The sequence below is a fragment of the Mobula hypostoma genome, chromosome 6 (assembly GCF_963921235.1).
Source record: "Mobula hypostoma chromosome 6, sMobHyp1.1, whole genome shotgun sequence".
In the NCBI taxonomy this organism is placed as follows: Eukaryota; Metazoa; Chordata; class Chondrichthyes; order Myliobatiformes; family Myliobatidae; genus Mobula; species Mobula hypostoma.
The window spans coordinates 136,978,510-136,997,696 of NC_086102.1; the positions used below are offsets into that span (position 1 = coordinate 136,978,510).

General features: G+C 41.0%; 1 protein-coding gene across 1 annotated transcript; it reads right to left on the bottom strand.

Moving 5' to 3' along the window:
* Positions 1 to 1,004: 1,004 nt before the first annotated feature.
* LOC134348761 (secreted phosphoprotein 24-like) lies at positions 1,005 to 12,976 on the bottom strand. The gene is made up of 8 exons (XM_063052563.1): positions 12,802 to 12,976; positions 12,556 to 12,659; positions 11,765 to 11,895; positions 11,469 to 11,598; positions 11,310 to 11,354; positions 8,944 to 8,988; positions 7,830 to 7,874; positions 1,005 to 1,136 (listed from the first exon to the last, which is right to left on the bottom strand). The coding sequence occupies exons 1-8, from the start codon at positions 12,974 to 12,976 to the stop codon at positions 1,005 to 1,007; spliced, it is 807 nt and encodes a 268-aa protein (XP_062908633.1).
* Positions 12,977 to 19,187: the final 6,211 nt, after the last annotated feature.

The following is a 19,187-nucleotide window of genomic DNA, read 5'->3' on the forward strand; positions in this document are numbered from 1 at the left end:
GAAACTTCGTCCTGGAAAGGCTGGGTGAAATGGGTTGCGGGCAATTTGATGCAAAATATTCCTGTTACCTCAGTCCGTTTTCATGAAAGATACTTTGGTATGCCTGTTTCCCTACCCTGTTTATGGATGTTTGGCCAGTGTTTACTTCTCTGCACCACACACCTGTAATTTACATTGGGCAGTTAACCTGTGAGTCTTTGGGACATGGGAGAAATCTGGAGGACCTGGAGGGAAACCTATGCCACCACAACAAGCAGACTCCACACAGGCTCCCTGAAAATCGGGATCAAAATGCAATCTCTATCAGGGTGAGGTAGTAGTTCTACCTGTTGTGCCACTCTGCTGCCCAAAGCGATAAGACTACAGAATTATAACTGAGCATAAATTAAATTTGTTCGCTGTTCCCATAATGAGATTCTGGCCTTCCAGGTATATTATTGTCTTTACTTATGTGTCTCTCTCATGTTTAGCCCTGAAAATTAAAAGCAACTTTGAATTCAGTAAATCTAAGTTCAGACACAGAATATTGTGGCTTTGTCCATTCTGAGTAGAAACTTTCACTTCTTGATATATATCTTACTTAGAGGCCCAAACCGTTTCATAGTTAAAATCTGGCTGGAAATCTGAGAGTAGTGCTAGGAATGGATTTGGATCTGTTTGGTGATAAGGCACCAGTGAAGTCCCATACTGCTAGGTTCATTGCTCTTTACAGGAACACACAGCTTCTTGTAAATTGAGGAATTCCTGTAGTCACTTCAGGTCAGCCATGGAGGGATTTGAACACAGGTCACTGGATTAACGTTCTAGCATTCTGGATAGCAGAAGAGGAACTTAATCAGAGTGCTAAACACACCCAACATATTGTTCTCATTTGAGACTTTGGGCAGAACTCACTTGTTGTGGGTTTTTGAGGATGTGGAAATGGTGCAGAGGTTACCAGACCACTGCCCGGTTTATAGAATCTGGGCTGTCAAGGTAGGCTGAAAAAGCAGGTACATGCTACATTAGAAAAGTGTAGAAAAACTGATTTCCACTGGGTTCCCGCTGAGTTCCTCCAGTGGATTGTCTGTTGCCTTACTGACCACAGGAGCTGGGTCTGAGTAATAGTTTTGATCGAGCCCAATCTGGCCCACTTTCTGTTACATTGTGAAATACATAAGTCACAACAGCAGCTTTCAGAGTTCGCATACATGCCCTCAAAAGTAGAAACATGAAGTTCCCAGCCAAAGTTCCACATCAACCCCATATACTGTAACTATGTGTTCCTCAGTTCACTTGGCTTTGATATCAATGTAAGGACAGGAAGTCAAACAGCAGCAACCATCAATCTCCCACTTACTCTACACCTGCACTGCCCCTATTGCCTTCCCTTCATCAATTCCTCCAGTCTCCTCCGCTCACCTACGTATGAGGGGCATATACAGTAGTACATTACCACTGCACCTGTTGACCTGTATGTCCTTGAGATGCAAGAAGAAACCCATACCAAGAAACCCACAAGGAGAACTTGTAAACTCCATCTAAGCAGCACTGAAAGTCGGGATCAAAGCCGGGTCCCTGGGGATGTGAGACAGAACTTCAACACTGACACTGTTGGATATTTACCCACGGAACAAGGGAGAAAATATTTGAGCTGCTGTAAAGAGGCAGATGTTCATTTCAATAATATCTCCTTCCTATTAAAGTCTAAACAAGCTCATGAGCCCCAAAGTCAAATTCCTTCAAAATATAATTATTGATATTAAACAAAACTTTAAAAAATGCTAAAGGCAGATTTTATCAACCAAAGACTCTATCCTTCCTACAGTTGAAATAAGCAGTCCAAGATGCAGAGTAACTCATCCGCTGTCTGACCTTAAGTTTAAAGCAGCAAATTGCCCAACATGTTAGGAGATTTCAGCAGACAAAGAAGATACACCACCGGGTGATTACTCATCTGAACAACCCACCAGACAAAGCAGATAAGCAATTAGTCAGATACAGGCTGACCTAAACATAATAACTGGATAAACGACCGGAGATCAATGACATGCAAAATAACTTCTAGAAGCAAATCTGTGAATATCTATAATTTTTTTATTTTGATCCACAATGTATTACAAAATAAGACCATAAGACCATAAGAAATAGGACAGAATTAGGCCATTTGGCCCATCCAGTCTGCTCTGCCATTTCATCATGGCTGATCCAATTTTTCTCTCAGCCCCAATCTCCTGCTTTCTCCTTGTATCCCTTCATGTCTTGACCAATCAAGAATCTATTAATCTCCACCTTAAATATACATAAAGACTTGATTTCCACAGCTGCCCATGGCGAAGAATTCCACAGATTCACCATTCTCTGGCTGAAAAAAAAATCCTCCTCATCTTCATTCTAAAAGGACTCCCTTTTATTCTGAGGCTGTGTCCTTTGGCCTTAGACTCAACCCACTATAGGAAACATTCTCTCCACAGCCACTCTATCAAGGCCTTTCACCATTCAATTGGTTTCAAGGAGGTCAACTGTCATTCTTCTGAATTCCAGTGAATACAGGACCAGAGCCATCAAATGCTCTTCATATGACAAGCCATTCAATCCTGGAATCATTTTTGTGAACCTCCTTTGAGCCCTCTCCAGTTTCAGGACATCCTTTCTAAGCTAAGGGGCTCAAACATGCTCACAAGCCTCCAAATGTGGCTTCACAAGTGTTTTATAAAGTTTCAACATTACATCCTTGCTTTTATATTCTAATCCTCTAAAAATAAATATTAACATTGCATTTTCCTTCCTCACCACAGACTCAACCTACAAATTAACCTTTAGGGAATCCTGCACAAGGATTCCTAAGTTCCCTTGCCCCTCATTTTTTTTTTGAATTTTCTGTCCATTTAGAAAATAGTCAATCCTTTCATTTCTTCTATCAAAGTGCATGACTATATACTTTCCGACATTATTCCATCTGCATTTATTTGTCCATTTCCTTAATCTGTCTAAGCCCTTCTGTAACATCTTTACTTCCTCAGAACTTCCTGCCCCTCCACCTATCTTCAGATCATCTGCAAACTTTGCAACAAAGCCATCAATTGCATCATCCAAGCCATTGACATATGTATCTCTCGCTTTGGCTAGCAGCTTAATATAGGGGATGATAGCCTCCAGCCTGGCCAAATTTAAGAAATCTCGTTTGGGTGGATGCTGCGTGATGTGTCCCCTGTTACAAATCAGTACCCCAAAATAACAAACAGTACACAATATGCGATTAAATGATTAAGTTTTATAATTCTTACTTTGACTATATGGTTAGTAAAGAAACGAAAAAAAGAAAAAAAGGGCCCAATCTTATTAAACAGTCTGTTGCGCAACGTTGGAGCTCACTGATAAGTCAATCATCTACCCTCGACCTCCTCCGATTGTCGCTGCCCTTCGGACCCTCTCTCCAAGTCCACCCTGTCTGGCAGTCTAGCAACTCTCTCCATTCGTGTCTTCTCTCCTCATCCCTCCCCGTCAAAAGACCGCGAAAATCTCTCTTCCAGCTCACAAGAAAGAACAACAGCATTTCAAACCCCATTATCTCTAGTCATAACCCAAACATTGCTGCTACAATGAAACCATTACATTATCAGCGAAACCTTACAGCATGGTACACTGCAGTGAATTCCTACAGCATGTTACACATATAACATAAAAAGAATCGGTCCCAACACAGATCCCAGTGGAACACCATTAGTCACAGGCAGCCAGTCTGAAAAGGCTCCCATTGTTCCCATTCTTTACCTCCTGCCAATCAGTCACTGCTTTGTCCATACTAGAATCTTTCCCATAATACAAGCTCAACAAGCTTGTAGCTTGTTGAGCTGCCTCATGTGTGGCACCTTGTCAAAAGCCTTCTGAAAATCCTAGTACACTACGTCAACTGATTTTTCTTTGTCTATCCTGCTTGTTACTTTTTCAAAAAATTCTAATAGAATTCTCAGGCAAGATTTTTCCTTGAGGAAAGCATGCTGACTTCAGCCTATTTTATCATGTGCCTCCAAGTACCCTGAGGCCTCATTCTTAATAATCAACTCCAACATCTTCCAAACCACTGAAATCAGACTAACTGGCCTATAGTTTCCTTTCTTCTGCCTCTCTCCTTTCTTGAAGAGTGGAATGACATTTGCAATTTTCCCGTCTTCTGGAACCATTCCAGAATCTAGTAATACCCTAAAGATCATTATTAATGCCTCCACAATCTCATCAGCCACCTCTTGCAGAACCCTGGGGTGTACACCATCTGGTCCAGGTGACTTATCTATCTTCAGACCTTTCAGTTTCCCAAGAACCTTCTCTCTAGTTATGATAACTTCACACACTTCATGCCCACTGACACATGGAACTTCTATAATACTGCCGGTGTCTTCCATCATGAAAATAACGTACAGCAAAGGACAGAACATTTACAAACAATCAGATCTCCCAGTTACAGTAAAACATACAGTCGAGAATTCCAGATCCCTCAGTCTGAGCGATAAGAAGAGGTTGGATAGGCTAGGAGTTGTTTCCATTGAGCATAAGAAGTTGAGGGAGAAGTAATGAAGTTTATAAAATGATGAGGGGTATAGATAAGGTGAAGAGCCAGAATATTTTCCCCGGTGTAGGGGAGTATAAAACTAGACAGCATAGTTTTAAAGTGAGAGGGGTAAGATATAAAAAGGATCTGAGGGATAACCTTTTCACACAGAGTTGGCATGTTTATGGAATGAAGTGCCAGAGGAATTGCTAGAGACGGGTATGACATTTAAAATGCATTTGGACAGTTCCATGGATAGGAAAAGTTCCAGGGATAGGAGCCAAATGTAGGTAAATGGGATTAGCTCAGTTAGGCAACATGATCAGAACAGATGAATTGAATCAAAGGCCCTGACATACTCAGGGCCCTGTGTACACAATTACCACTGTTAATGCTCAGAGGTTGAGTCGCAGGTCCTTGGGGCTGTTTAGACCACAGTCATGGATTGATACTTACTTTGCTCATACAGATGTTCCTTTTGTTCATACCTCTACACACAATAAGCTCGGGTAATTGCAACATTTCAGCACAGTAGAGTCTGAATGAAATATCAGCCCCATTACAAAGCTTTCTCTGCAATAGCTTCCTGATAACAGTAGGGGAAAGTGGTGTCAACTTCTGCACAAAAATATCATTTCTATTTTGAACAAGAACTAGTTTATCATCTCTTTAATATAAACAAATTGCAAGGTGTTTTAGAAGTAGGAAAATTCAAAACCAGTTGCCCTGTGAGAATTGCTTCTGTCACTAACGTTTGCTGTGCAGTGCATTTGAGTTAATAATTTTCAAGATAAAATTCATTAGCTGGGGCTGCTGTCCCTTCTTCATGTTGCTCATTGAAAGAAGGCTTTAATCAATAATGCAGCTGTTTGAGGTGCAGCAGATTCTTCTTTCAATGGGAATGGGATGTTGAGATTGGCATTGGCAGAAGAAACAAAGTGTGACCAAGTTTACACTCTATAATATTACAAGTGTGGATTGGGTCTGGAGGAACACCAGAATAGGTCTTGATTATTCAGTAATAATTTGGCTGATCTGTGCCATTTAATCACTTGATCCTGCCACCTTTAGATAACAGCATCATAGATACCCATCTACACCCTTCATAAAGCTTCAAAAGGGTATCAATATGTTGCCTCTGTGTTTCATTTTGTCAGATAAAGACACTACGTCATATCTACCTGCTGCCTTTACACACATTGAGTTCATCTTATTGTAGGATTACTACAGATTAGTGTCTGAATAAAGGATCAACCCATTATAAGGATTTCACTGCAATTTGTTCCTGATGACAGAAGCTGTTTAGTACTCTGAGCATGGGTACTTCACCCAGGGCTTTGTTTTTGGACTGGGAGTTATTGACAGTGGTCATGAAAGCTGTGGTCAGGGTTCCTGGCTCCTGGGCTGCATGCTGACATCAGAGTTCATGTGGGAAGGGAAGGAGAGAGTGAAAGAGAAAACACTAAATCAATTAGTGCAGGTAAACAGCTCAGGAAAAGGAAACAAGTTAACAAGCAGATGCCTGGAAAACACGTGCCAATATTTGCATGAAAATATCAATCATATTTTGAACAGAACCAGGCTTTCATCTTTTCAACATAAAGATTTTGGCTGATCTGTGCCACTTAATCACTTGATTCTGTCACCTTTAGATAACAACTTCACAGAAATCCATCTGCACCCTTCATAAAGCCTTAAATTGCTCCATCACTTTCTGTCTTCCAGCAAAGAGTTCCAGGCTCCAGCAACTTTGAAGAATTTGCCTCTTGACTGATCCCCACAATGACCAGACTTTACTCATGCTTTTATATCTTCACAAAATGAACTGTTTCTCTCCTCAACAATATTGCAACCTTATTTTAACTCATTCAAATTGTTCATCCATTCTCTATATCCAAAAAAACACAGAACACCTATTCAGTACTTAAGAACATGAGCATCTTTTCTTGGACTTGCAAAAGCAGTCCTTTCCACTCAAATATTGTCCTAAGTGCTGCATAACCCAATGTTGATCTCCCAGATCACTGCATAATCCTACTTTGGTCTCCCAGATCACTGCATCCAGGGCTCCCGATGCGACCTTCTATATATTAGCGAGACCCGACGCAGGCTGGGAGACCGTTTCGCTGAACACCTATGCTCTGTCAAAGTAGGATCTCCCAGTGGCCACACATTTTAATTCCACGTCCCATTCCCATTCTGATATATCTATCCACGGCCTCCTCTACTGTAAAGATGAAGCCACACTCAGGTTGGAGGAACAACACCTTATATTCCGTCTGGGTAGCCTCCAACCTGATGGTATGAACATTGACTTCTCAAACTTCCGCTAATGCCCCACCTCTCCCCCGCACCCCATCCGTTATTGATTGATTTATTTATTTATATACACACACTCTTTTTCTCTCTCTCCTTTTTCTCCCTCTGTCCCTCTCACTATACCCCTTGCTCATCCTTTGGGTTTCCCCCCCTCCCCCCTTCTTTCTCCCTGGGCCTCCAGTCCCATGATCCTCTCATATCCCTTTTGCCAATCACCTGTCCAACTCTTGGCTCCATCCCTCCCCCTCCTGTCTTCTCCTATCATTTCGGATCTCCTCCTCCCCCTCCCACTTTCAAATCTCTTACTAGCTCTTCTTTCAGTTAGTCCTGACGAAGGGTCTCGGCCCGAAACGTCGACTGTACCTCTTCCTAGAGATGCTGCCTGGCCTGCTGCATTCACCAGCAACTTTTATGTGTGTTGCTTGAAATTCCAGCATCTGCAGATTTCCTCGTGATTGAGGAGATTGTACATCTGGCTGTCCACTAGACAAAGGAGATACATTATCGGTGAGGGACAGGTTGACTTGAGTATAATACCTGGATAAACTCCTGTAGATCAGTGACATGCAAAAGAACTTCACAAAGCAAATCCATGAATAATGTTATTACTTTATTTGAACCACAATGTATTACACAATGATATGCAGCAAAGCACAGAACATTACAAACAATCAAATGTCCCAGTTACAGTAAAATATAGTGAGGAGCTCCAGGCCCCTCAGCTTTGTATTTCAGTAAGTACAGTACAATTATTAACATCTTGTATATTCTGAATGAGGTCTTCTTGTGTTCACACTGAACTCAGACTCTGTGGAGTTTCATTCATGGTTAGTGATGGGATCTCGAGTCCTCATTTTGTTCCTGGAATGGAAAGATGAGCAGATTTGTAATTTTCAGCTGGACTGAGCTCACTCTAATGTCAATGTTTTCTCATTAGTTTTGAATATGATCACATCAGACACAAAACGTAGTTTAAACTTACGTTTGATGACTCCTCCAGTGACAATTCTGTTGACTTGCTTTTCATCTGTTTTACAAGATAAATTTTTGCAGCATTAAAAATCACCTTCAGACACCGAGTTTAAATAGTTTTAGTTTGCCAATGATTAAGTGAAATCAATTTAAATTCAGTATTGCAAGTCACCGAAAAATCCACAACAAACACACTACTTCACAATCAATCTGAATTTCAGCAAAATATTAATGTAATAGATTGATTGCTACAAAGGATGGCATTAAATTGGAGAGGGGACACAAGAGATTTATGAGATGTTACTGGGACTGGAGGGCTTGGGTTACAAGGACAGGTTGGATAGTTGAGGAGCTGCTTCTGTGCAGCTCAGGAAACTGGGGGAAGATGTGATAGAGGATTATAAAATAATGAAGGGCATAGTTAAAATGAATAGCCAAAGTCTAGCATAGGTTTAGAGGGAGAGGAGAAAGAGATAAAAGGTATCTGGGAGGCAATATTTTCACGAGGAGATGGTGGGTTTATGGAATGATCTACCTGAGGAATTGGTAGAGATGGATACAAATATGGCACTTTAAAATACATTTGGTCAGTTCCATGGAGTGGAAATGTTTCTGGGGATATGGGCCAAATGCAGGGAAATGGGATTGGCTCATTTCGGGAACCTGGTCAGCAAAGATGAATTGAATGGAAGGACCTGCCCCTGTATTGTATAACTCCAGGACTCTATTAATCCGAGAGAGATGATTCTTTCACCAATTGGTCTTGACTGCTGAAATCTCCCTGCACAGTATACTTCAGCCCCATCCCCAGTAATTATAAATAGTTAAATGAGGAAAATGCAATGAATGCTCCTTTAATGAAAGCACAGTTATATCTGCCCACAAACTATGATTGCCCCTAGGAGAGAGTGTCTTTTCTAATTCTTTAGGTGAAGAACAAACTCATACTCAGGCTGACATTGGTCATGTTCAGAAAATGAATACAGAATTTTCTAGAGAATTTGTGCATTAATATTCCCTCCTCTGCCTAGCACTTAATTAGGTAGTCATTTAATTAAGATTGCTCATATTAGATGTCAGCACTTTACATATTATGGTTAAATCAATAAATAGATCAGACTTACATGAGAAGACTCCTCAGCTGATGTCTCTTTTGACTTGCTTTCTACCTACAAGAATAGATGAATATTTATACACTCAACAAATTAGTTAATGAATAGTTATGGAATAGCCTTTAAATACAATGTTTAATGATTTAAACATAAATAACCTTAGATATATCATGATTTGTGATTCATTACTGCAGTGGACAAATGCTCACCAAAACAATTAGGTTCTGCAATAACTATCAACATAATCTAGATAAGCTGAGGTGTGAGGCTCAGTAGAAAACTTGAGGATCAAAGCCACATGCAATCAATTAATTCGCAATAGGTATATTGAAACTGCTCTGCACCAACGTTTCATCTTTGTTACTGGTGAGTGTTACAGATGTTGCCCTCATGTCTAGCACCCGATCCTGTTGATGCCAGGCTTGCATTATCCTTGAGGGGAGCAAATTAATCCTCAGATTGTTGGAATTTACTCAACATCAGCCCCTCAGCATAACATCTCCACAGTAATCAAACATTCCTTCCTCAATACACTGATCTAAAGTAAATGGCTCTTCCTCCCTCTGTTCTAAAATGGTTGAATTAATGATGCTAAACATTTTTACTTGGAGTCAAGATCAGAAAGACCATCTGAACTTTTTTTCAATTTATACTCACATTGGCTCGATTCTCGAATGATAGTTCCTTTGATCTGTCTTCTTCCTGTACAGAAATAATATTTATGTATTTAATTCCAGACTGAAGAATTTAAAAAATATATACTAAAAAATGACCAGTGTACACAAGTAATAAATATTGAATTATAATGGCGTCTTTGTTTACTCTGGGCATTTCAGCAGCAACTGCAGCAGGCCATTAGGAAGGCAAATTGCCTTATTGCAAGAAGGCTTGAGAACAAGAGTACTGCAGTTGTATCGATCCCTAGTGAGTATTGTGTAGTTTTGGTCTGTTGACGTAAAGAAAGAGGATGAGGCATAGTTCCACCTGGATAAAGTCCGGGATGGTGCATATGGCACAAGAGGAATAATCTCTATTATTTACAGCTTTGAAGAAAAGAGTGCTGCCTTACAGTGAACAAAATTCAGAGAGGTCTTGGCTGGTTAGAAAGAAGGGATGTTTCGTCCAAGAAGCTGAGAGCTTGAGTTGCAGTTTCAGAATAAGGGATTTGCCAATTAGAAATGCAGTAAAATGCAATCTCTTCACTCAGATGGTGAATTTTTGCAACTCATTACCCTAGAGAGCTGTTAAGGCTCATTTAGTGAGTTCATTCAAATCAAGGATTGGTGGATTGTTGGATATTAAGGGAATCTAGGCTTATGGCGTTCCTGAAGGAAACTGGTTTGAGATAGAAGATAATATTCAATGTTCACCTTGTTTTCTCTCACCCACTGTCTGGAACAGGCGTATTATGAAGTCAGATCCTCAGCATCTATTCTGACAGATCAATCTATGTAGATTTCTCATCTTATTGAGAATCTGAAGATAACTCCAAAATTAAACTTACATTTGGAGATTCTTCCACTGGTTTCTTTTGACTTGCTTTTCACCTATATAAAAGTACAAAGATTTATAACGTTAGTACAAGATATATTTATTAATAGAAAGCATTAGCAGATTACCTTCAAATAGTAGATCTGATACTAAAATTATAAAAGGGAAGCTATTAATCCTAAACAACACACACAAAATGCTGGAGGAACTAAGCAAGTCAGTCAATATCTATGGAAATGAATGAACAGTCAACATTTCAATCCTGATGAAAGGTCTCAGCCCAAAATGTCAACAGTTTATTCATTCATTTCCACAGATGCTGTCTGACCTGCTGAGTTCCTCCAGCAATTTGAGTGTGTTGCTTTGGATTTCCAGCATCTTCAGACTTTCCAGTGTTTATGATTAGCTCTTAATCCTGACATTTCTGAATGATGATCCCATGACTTAGCATTAAATTGCAGAAGTCTCAATAAAAAGTATCACTCTCCACAGTACACCAATGTTCGGAAACATGCCTGGCTAAGAGTGTGGTGTACGGTTAATGGATATTCCTACCGCAGGTGAAACAGGCATCATTACCATCTGTTTTTTGAATCCATGGAAGGATTGGTACTTAATAACTTTCAGTGATAAGAGTTTGTCAGACACTTCTCCTGTAGTCCTGTTCTGCTGATGCTCAGCTCATCTTCAGCAGAGAACAAACTCATCATGCACTGAAATCTAATATTAGGATCCCCTCCCTACACATCAGACTGGGACACATGCTGTCTCGTCCACTATTCCTAACGGAGAACTTAACATTTTCTTGCTAACGATTATAATCACCTCAGCACAAACAATTGAGATCAACAAGAAAAATATCTGATAAATTACTGATTAATACTCACATGTGAGGTTTCCTCAAGTGGTGTTTCTTTTGACTTGCTTTGTTCCTGTAAGATAAAGATAGTTATTTTTAGATCTTCAACACACATAAACAGTGAAATGCTCAGTAAATGATCTTCTGTTAGAAATTCCATTGGCCTGAATTGTATGAATACAGTTACCTCAATACTGTTTTCACTTGTTTCTGTTGAGTCACTTTTGCTGTCAACCGTCGTCAGACCGTCACACTCCACTTCAACATCAGCTGCCTTATCAGCAAAAAAATTCCACATAGCTTTTGCAAAACCCTTTCTCCTGTTAGAATGAAGCATAATGTAAGCGTAATTTCAAGCAAGACATGAAATCAACATGATTATGATCTAATTCAATTCTTAGCCTTTACTTTGATATAGCTACACATGTATAGTTCGTGTTTAATCCTAAAACATACATGGGTTTGTATGATCTGACATATAACTCCGGACTCACCGCAGGGTGAAAGGAGCAGTTGGGATCATCAAATTCCTGTCCAGAATTCTTGGAGCAGACTGTTTCTTTTACGGAGAACGTTAAATCCATGCTGTAGGACAGTTTACCTGTACGATATGTCTGCAGAAAGGAAAAGAGGTTATTAGTGCATTAGTCCTGACGAAGGGTCTCGGCCTGAAACGTCGACTGCACCTCTTCCTAGGGATGCTGCCTGGCCTGCTGCGTTCACCAGCAACTTTTATGTGTGTTGCTTGTTATTAGTGCATTGTTATATCTGGTGTTCTTCCACTGGTCTGACAAAGAGCAGAGCAACACAGGGCTTTATTTACAGCTGATGGTTACACTAGGTTAGTCAAAATAGAGAAGATAATTAATTTGTTCAATGGTAAAATTGCCACTTAAACTGTCATGATAAGGATACTCAGTTTGCAGGAACCCTTAATTATGGCAGGAAATTAGCAAACAAAATTTGGGAAAACTTTCAGTGATTTCCAAATCAAGGACTGGAAGAACTTCCAACCTTAATTCCAAAACTTTGTCCCAATCAGAGTTCCACACCTCAGATATTGATTGAGAATTCAAAGCACTGATCTGATATACATGGAAAACTCTTTATATAATATCATGTTCTGCAAGTTATTCTCCCTATCACATAACATCCTCTCCCACTTGATTTTTTTTCTCGTTAACCTACTCTCAAGGTAAGTTTCAGTAGCCAATTAACCTGCACTCAGACGCATCCATAGTTTGTGAAGCACGATTAGCCAAGGACACACTTACATTTGTCACTCCTCTCCTGGTGATACCACAGAGGCTGGTGATCTTGGTAATTTCATTCAGCTTTATAACTGAGGCTCTCAGAGCTTCCTTGGTGCTTGGCACTCCTGCAGAAAAAGAGGGAAAGTTGTAGAACAGATTCCAATGAACCTAAGTGAATTCTGCTTACACATGGATGACATATCATTGACTAAAGCACAGAACCAACAACTTACTGCTTTCTGAGGTCTCTGTCTCCCCAGTACCTACCTGAGCAGTGCAGGATCTGCACGGCAGCGAGAGTGAGCAAGAAGGATTTCATTCTGCCTTGTGTGGGATGGACCAGCTGGTTTCTCAGAGTGAACAAGTTACTTCTCTTTGCCTTCACCTCACTGCCTTTGGTCTTTATATAATGCCCCTCCACCACATTCGAACATTGACTCATATTTGCTCAGCATGCTAACCGTAGGCACTGGAACCAGATGAAGGTGTGCTCAACTTATGGACAGAGCTTCCTACTAGTTTCATCATCATGTATAGATTTAGTGGAAAATTGAGTCTGTTCATGTTTTATTCCTTGGAATATAAGAACATAAGAAATAGGTGCAGGAGTAGGCCATCTGGCCCATCGTGCCTGCTCCGCCATTCAATAAGCTCATGGCTGATCTGACCATGGACTTATCTCCACCTACAGTGGCATGCAAAAGTTTGGACACTCCTGGTCAAAATTACTGTTACTGTGACCCTATCTAAAGATTGGAGGTGTAGTAGACAGTGAGGAAGGTTTTCAGAGCCTGCAGAGGGACTTGGACCAGCTGGAAAAATGGGCTGAAAAATGGCAGATGGAGTTTAATACTGACAAGTGTGAGGTATTGCATGTTGGAAGGACACACCAACGTAGAACATACAGGGTTAATGATAAGGCACTGAGGAGTGCAGTGGAACAGAGGGATCTGGGAATACAGATACAAAATTCCCTAAAAGTGTCATCACAGGTAGATAGGGTCGTAAACAGAGCTTTTGGTACATTGGCCTTTATTAATCGAAGTATTGAGTATAAGAGCTGGAATGTTATGATGAGGTTGTATAAGGCATTGGTGAGGCCGAATCTGGAGTATTATGTTCAGTTTTGGTCACCAAATTACAGGAAGTATTTAAATAAGGTTGAAAGAGTGCAGAGAAGGTTTACAAGGATGTTGCCGGGACTTGAGAAACTCAGTTACAGAGAAAGGTTGAATAGGTTAGGACTTTATTTTCTGGAGCGTAGAAGAATGAGGGGAGATTTGATAGAGGTATATAAAATTATGATGGGTATAGATAGAGTGAATGCAAGCAGGCTTTTCCACTGAGGCAAGGGGAGAAAAAAACCCAGAGGACATGGGTTAAGGGTGAGGGGGGAAAAGTTTAAAGGGAACATTTTGGGGGGCTTCTTCACACAGAGAGTGGTGGGAGTATGGAATGAGCTGCTAGACGAGGTGGTAAATGCGGGTTCTTTTTTAACATTTAAGAATAAATTGGACAGATACATGGATGGGAGGTGTATGGAGGGATATGGTCCATGTGCAGGTCAGTGGGACTAGGCAGAAAATGGTTCGGCACAGCCAAGAAGGGCCAAAGGGCCTGTTTCTGTGCTGTAGTTTCTATGGTTCTATGGTTCTATGTGTATAGCTAAGTGAGTAAAAGATGAACTGATATCCAAAAGGCATAAAGTTAAAGATGACACATTTCTTTAATATTTTAAGCAAGAACATTTTTTTATTTCCATCTTTTACAGTTTCAAAATAACAGAAAAGGAAAAGGGCCCAAAGCAAAAGTTTGGGCACCCTGCATGGCAGTACTTAGTAACACCCTCTTTGGCAAGTATCACAGCTTGTAAAAGCTTTTTGTAGCCAGCTAAGAGTCTTTCAATTCTTGTTTGGGGGATTTTCACCCATTCTTCATTGCAAAAGGCTTCTAGTTCTGTGAGATTCTTGGGCGGTCTTGCATGCGCTGCTCTTTTGAGGTCTATCCACAGATTCTTGATGATGTTTAGGTCAGGGGACTGTGAGGGTCATGGCAAAACCTTCACCTTGCGCTCTTGAGGTAGTCCACTGTGAATTTTGAGGTGTGTTTAGGTTCATTATCCTGTTGTAGAAGCCATCCTCTTTTCATCTTCAGCTTTTTTACAGATGGTGTGATGTTTGCTTCCAGAATTAGCTGGTATTTAATTGGATTCATTCTTCCCTCTACCAGTAAATGTTCCCCGTGCCACTGGCTGCAACACAAGCCCAAAGCATGATCGATCCACCCCTGTGCTTAACAGTTGGAGAGGGGTTCTTTTCATGAAATTCTGCACCCTTTTTTCTCCAAACATACCTTTGCTCATTTGCAGCCAATAAGTTCTATTCAAAAGGTTCAAAGGAATATCTCAACAAGCCTGATGCATTTTGGAAACAAGTCCTGTGGACTGATGAAGTTAAAATAGAACTTTTTGGTCACTATCTGCCCTTGCTCCAACTTTAATTATCTTACTATTTCCAACTTGTCTTGAAACTTCTTTTTTAAGTGTGATATTCTTTCATTATGGCTGGAAGGAGTGCTAGAGGTACTAGAAAGGATGATCTCCCTACCTCTTTGGTTTCTATTATGGAATTGCTGCAAAGTCATACACAAGAAGCCTCTGAGAAGTTTCAACAATTCAGCTCTGAATTTAAACAAATAGATGGTAAATTCGATTCTATTCAACAAACTATTAGTGAACACGATAAACGTATTAAAAGTAATGAGGAAAATTTGTCAGCTCTGGAAACGGAAGTGGATGAATTGCAGAAGCTTTGTGAAAAGCAATCGAAGTCCATTGAAAAGTTAAGACAGAAGGTTATCGACTTAGAAAATAGAAGTAGAAGGAAAAGTTCAGCCCGTATTGTGTTGTAATGTCTCACTGTATGTTCTAATTCTGCAGATGGTAGAAATCTGGAGTAACACACAAAGGCGTTAGAGAAACTCTGCAGGTCAGACAGCATCTATGGTGGGAGGTGGACAGGCAACGTTTCGGTTTCAGTCACTTCGTCCAGGCTGGAAATAAAGAAGAAATTTAGTTAGTATAAAATGTTAGAGAGAAGGGGTGGAACAAGAGGTGACAGGGTACAACACTGTTAGCTGGTTTAATCATTATTAGAATTACTTCTTTTGCTTTATTGCTTTTATAACCTTCCTTTAAAGTGTACAGATAGAAGGGCAAGGATATTCTAGCTGCTCCACATGAAGTGCCTCCAGTCCTCAGTTCACACAAGATGGAAGCTAAAACATTTTATTTTATTTTATTTAGAGATACAACACAGAATAGGCCCTTCTGGACCTTTGAGCCATGCTGCCCAGCAACCCAGACAACCCCAATTTAACCTAAATCTAATCGTGGGACAATGTACAGTAACCAATTAACCTACCTGGTACATTGTGGGAGGAAATCAGAACACCCGGAGAAAACCTACACATTCCATAGGAAGGACGTACCGAGTCTCCTTACCGAGGATGCTGGGATTGAACTACAAACTGTGATGTACCAAGCTGTAATAGCGTGTTCTTTCTCCTATGCTACCATGGCTCCCCAATATCTGCAGGCACTGGAGATCTGAAATATGATTTCAGTGGCTAATCAGCAAATGAAGGCGGAGAAGGCATAGCTCACTCAGGTTTGCCAGTTGAGTACATAAGGCATCGATTTGTGGCGGCTTTGTGTATTGAGCAGCGGACAATCAGCAAACAGGCTCGATTGGCAAGAACAAATTAAAATAAGGCAGTTGCAAGCAGAGTGGCCATTGTCGAAGTGTGCAGTGTTAGAGTGGTTATTTAAGGCTTCAGCTCTTCGAGGCTTCAGTGAAGAGGGGCTTGTATGAGAGAAGATGAAAAAGCTGTTGGTAGATTCTTTTCCCCCAGTTTATTGCTTTCCTTCTTTATATTTGCATGGTTAGAGCAGTAGGGATGTCAGACAGAACAGTTGAATGTTCCTCTTGCAGGATGTGGGAAAGCAGGGAGACCTCCACTGTCCCTGACGACTTCACCTGTGAGAAGTGCATCCAGCTGCAGCTTCTAACACTCCGCATTAAGGAATCGGAGCTGGAACTGGATGAACTCTGGATCATTAGAGAGGCTGAGTGTGTGATAAATAGGATATAGAGAGAGGTAGTTACACTCAAGGTGCGGAAACCAGGGAAATGGGTGAGTCAGGAAGGGGAAAGGGGTTAAAGTACAGTACCCCTATGGCCAACCCCCTCAACAACAGGTGCACTTTGGATACTGTTTTGGGGGGGGGGCGCGGGGGAATGACCTAGCCCAGGAAAGTCACAGTGGTCAGGTCTTTGGCACTGAGTCAGGTTCTGTCACCCAGAAGGGAAGGAGGGAGAAGAGGTGAATCATTAGTTTGGGGAACAGAAAGAAGGTTCTGTGGACGAGAACAAGATTCCTGGATGGCATGCTGCCCCTCAGGTGCCAGGATCTCAGATCAAGCCCTCAGCAGCAGAGCTCGTGGTCCATTTAGGTACTCATGAGACAGGTAGGAAGAGTCATGATTTTCTGCAATGTTCATGGAGTTAGGTGCTAAGTTAAAGGACAGGACCTCCAAGGTTGTGATCTCAGGATTGCTACCCAGGCCATGTGCAAGTGAGGCCAGAAATAGGAAGATCATACTGTTTAACAGGCGCAGGTCAATGGGAATAGGTATTTCAAAAGGTTTGGCACAGACTAGATGGGTCAAAGGGCCTATTTCTGTGCTGTAATTTTCTGTGATTCTCTGACTCAAAAGAAAGTCTGTATGCCTTTGGGGAGAGAGAGAGAGTGAGATAGAAAGAGAAAGGAACTGCTGATGTTGCAGATTGATGACCCGTCCACAGAACTGTTCTGATGGAGGATCATTAACCTGAAATGTTAATTCTTTCTCTATGGTTGATGCCAGACCTGCTAACTTTTTTTCCAGCATTTTCTGCTTTCACTTCACTCTTGCTCTCTTGGGGACAAGTTTAAATTAATAAACTTCACAACCTGCTCTTCATTCTTAGGAGTTGATCATCTCAATTGACCACAACAAAACCCTGAACCATTCTATTAAGTTCCTATTAAATTAGAATCAGAATCAGAAATTTCCTAACTGCAGTTTCTTATCAATCCTAACGTGCCAATAACTGCATCCTATCCACTTTTTTTTTGTGATTTTAACATCATTTCTCCTACTCTGGCAGTTCAATTCCTTGGTGCCAGCTGCACCTAACACAGGATGTTACAGGAGCCATTGAAAACTGGCTGGTTCAATATGTTTATTGTTGATAAGACTGTTTCTTGGCATCACCAGTCCAACACTTATTTGGTCACCTACGAGTAGGTCACTTTAAGCGTGGCGTTGGAGAGAAGGACACAAAACCGAAGCGCTCCACCTTTCTCAAGATACTGATGTAAGGCATTCAGAAACAGCGGCTGCACAGATTATCCTGTGGTGCGCTGCGCATCTCTCAGCCCTGCCAAGATTTCCCAGGCATCATTCCAGTAACGTTAACCTTAACTCATTCATTTTCAGTGGGTGAAACAGGCAGTGTTTAGTTAATCTGGTCTGTAAATACATGCTGATGATTTCACACAGCTGAGCATTAGTGAGCAGAGCTGACCATTCAGGTGATCCACTGTGCTGTGTGTGGGTGTAACAGTCCAGTCATTCACTGGGAGCAGAGGGATCATGTTCAACACACCCAAGAAGGTTTGTGGGTAGCTCGTGAACAGACGGCCTCTTTATATGCTGGCCAATTTTGTGTGTGGTACTTTCCCCAGTTCACTCTGAAGTATGCATCGTCACAGTTTGCGGATATATAAATTATCGAACGTGCAGTTGAACTGATGGCAAGGATTAGGACTAATCCAGCACCCAGGAACTGAAGCATTCACACTGCAACAGGCAAACAAGATTCCGGGAACAAGATGTTGCAAAGCCCCAGTGTGATCTCTGAGAAAGTTATATCAGAATGTGTTGCTTTGTTCAAGTCATCTTGTGCCAAATCAATTAGTAGTGTGGTAAGCACCTGACGTGTTCACTGCCATATACTCACACTTACCACAGTGTTACTGCTCAGATATTTGACTGGCGGGTCCCTGGGACAGTCTGCCCCATGGTTATGGATTGACCCTCACTGTGATGTGCAGATTGTCCATTTGCTCATACCCCCACATACAATAAATACGATTGTTGCAGCATTTACAACAGAGGAGAGTCTAAATAAACTCTCAGCCCCATTTCAAAGCTTTCTCTACAACATGCTCCCAATAACAGAAACTATAGAACACTCCAATCATGGATGCTTCACTCAGGGATTTGTTTTGGATGAGAAATTGTTGATGGTGGTGCTGAACCTATAGGCAGGCCTTATATCTCCTGGGCTGCATGCTGTTTGTGGGGAGTGAGTAGAGACCAAAAGTGAGAATGTCAAAATAATTAGTTTAGAGAAAAATGGCTGCCTATAGCAGATGTCAACATCTGCACAAAAATATCAATTGTATTTTGAACAAGAACTAGGTTGTCATCTTTCAATGTTAGTGAATTGCAATTTGTTTTAGAAGGAGGAAGATTTGAATCCAGTTACCTTGTGAGAAGTTTTTGCTGTGCAGTGCATTTGAGTTAATCATTTTCATGACAAAAT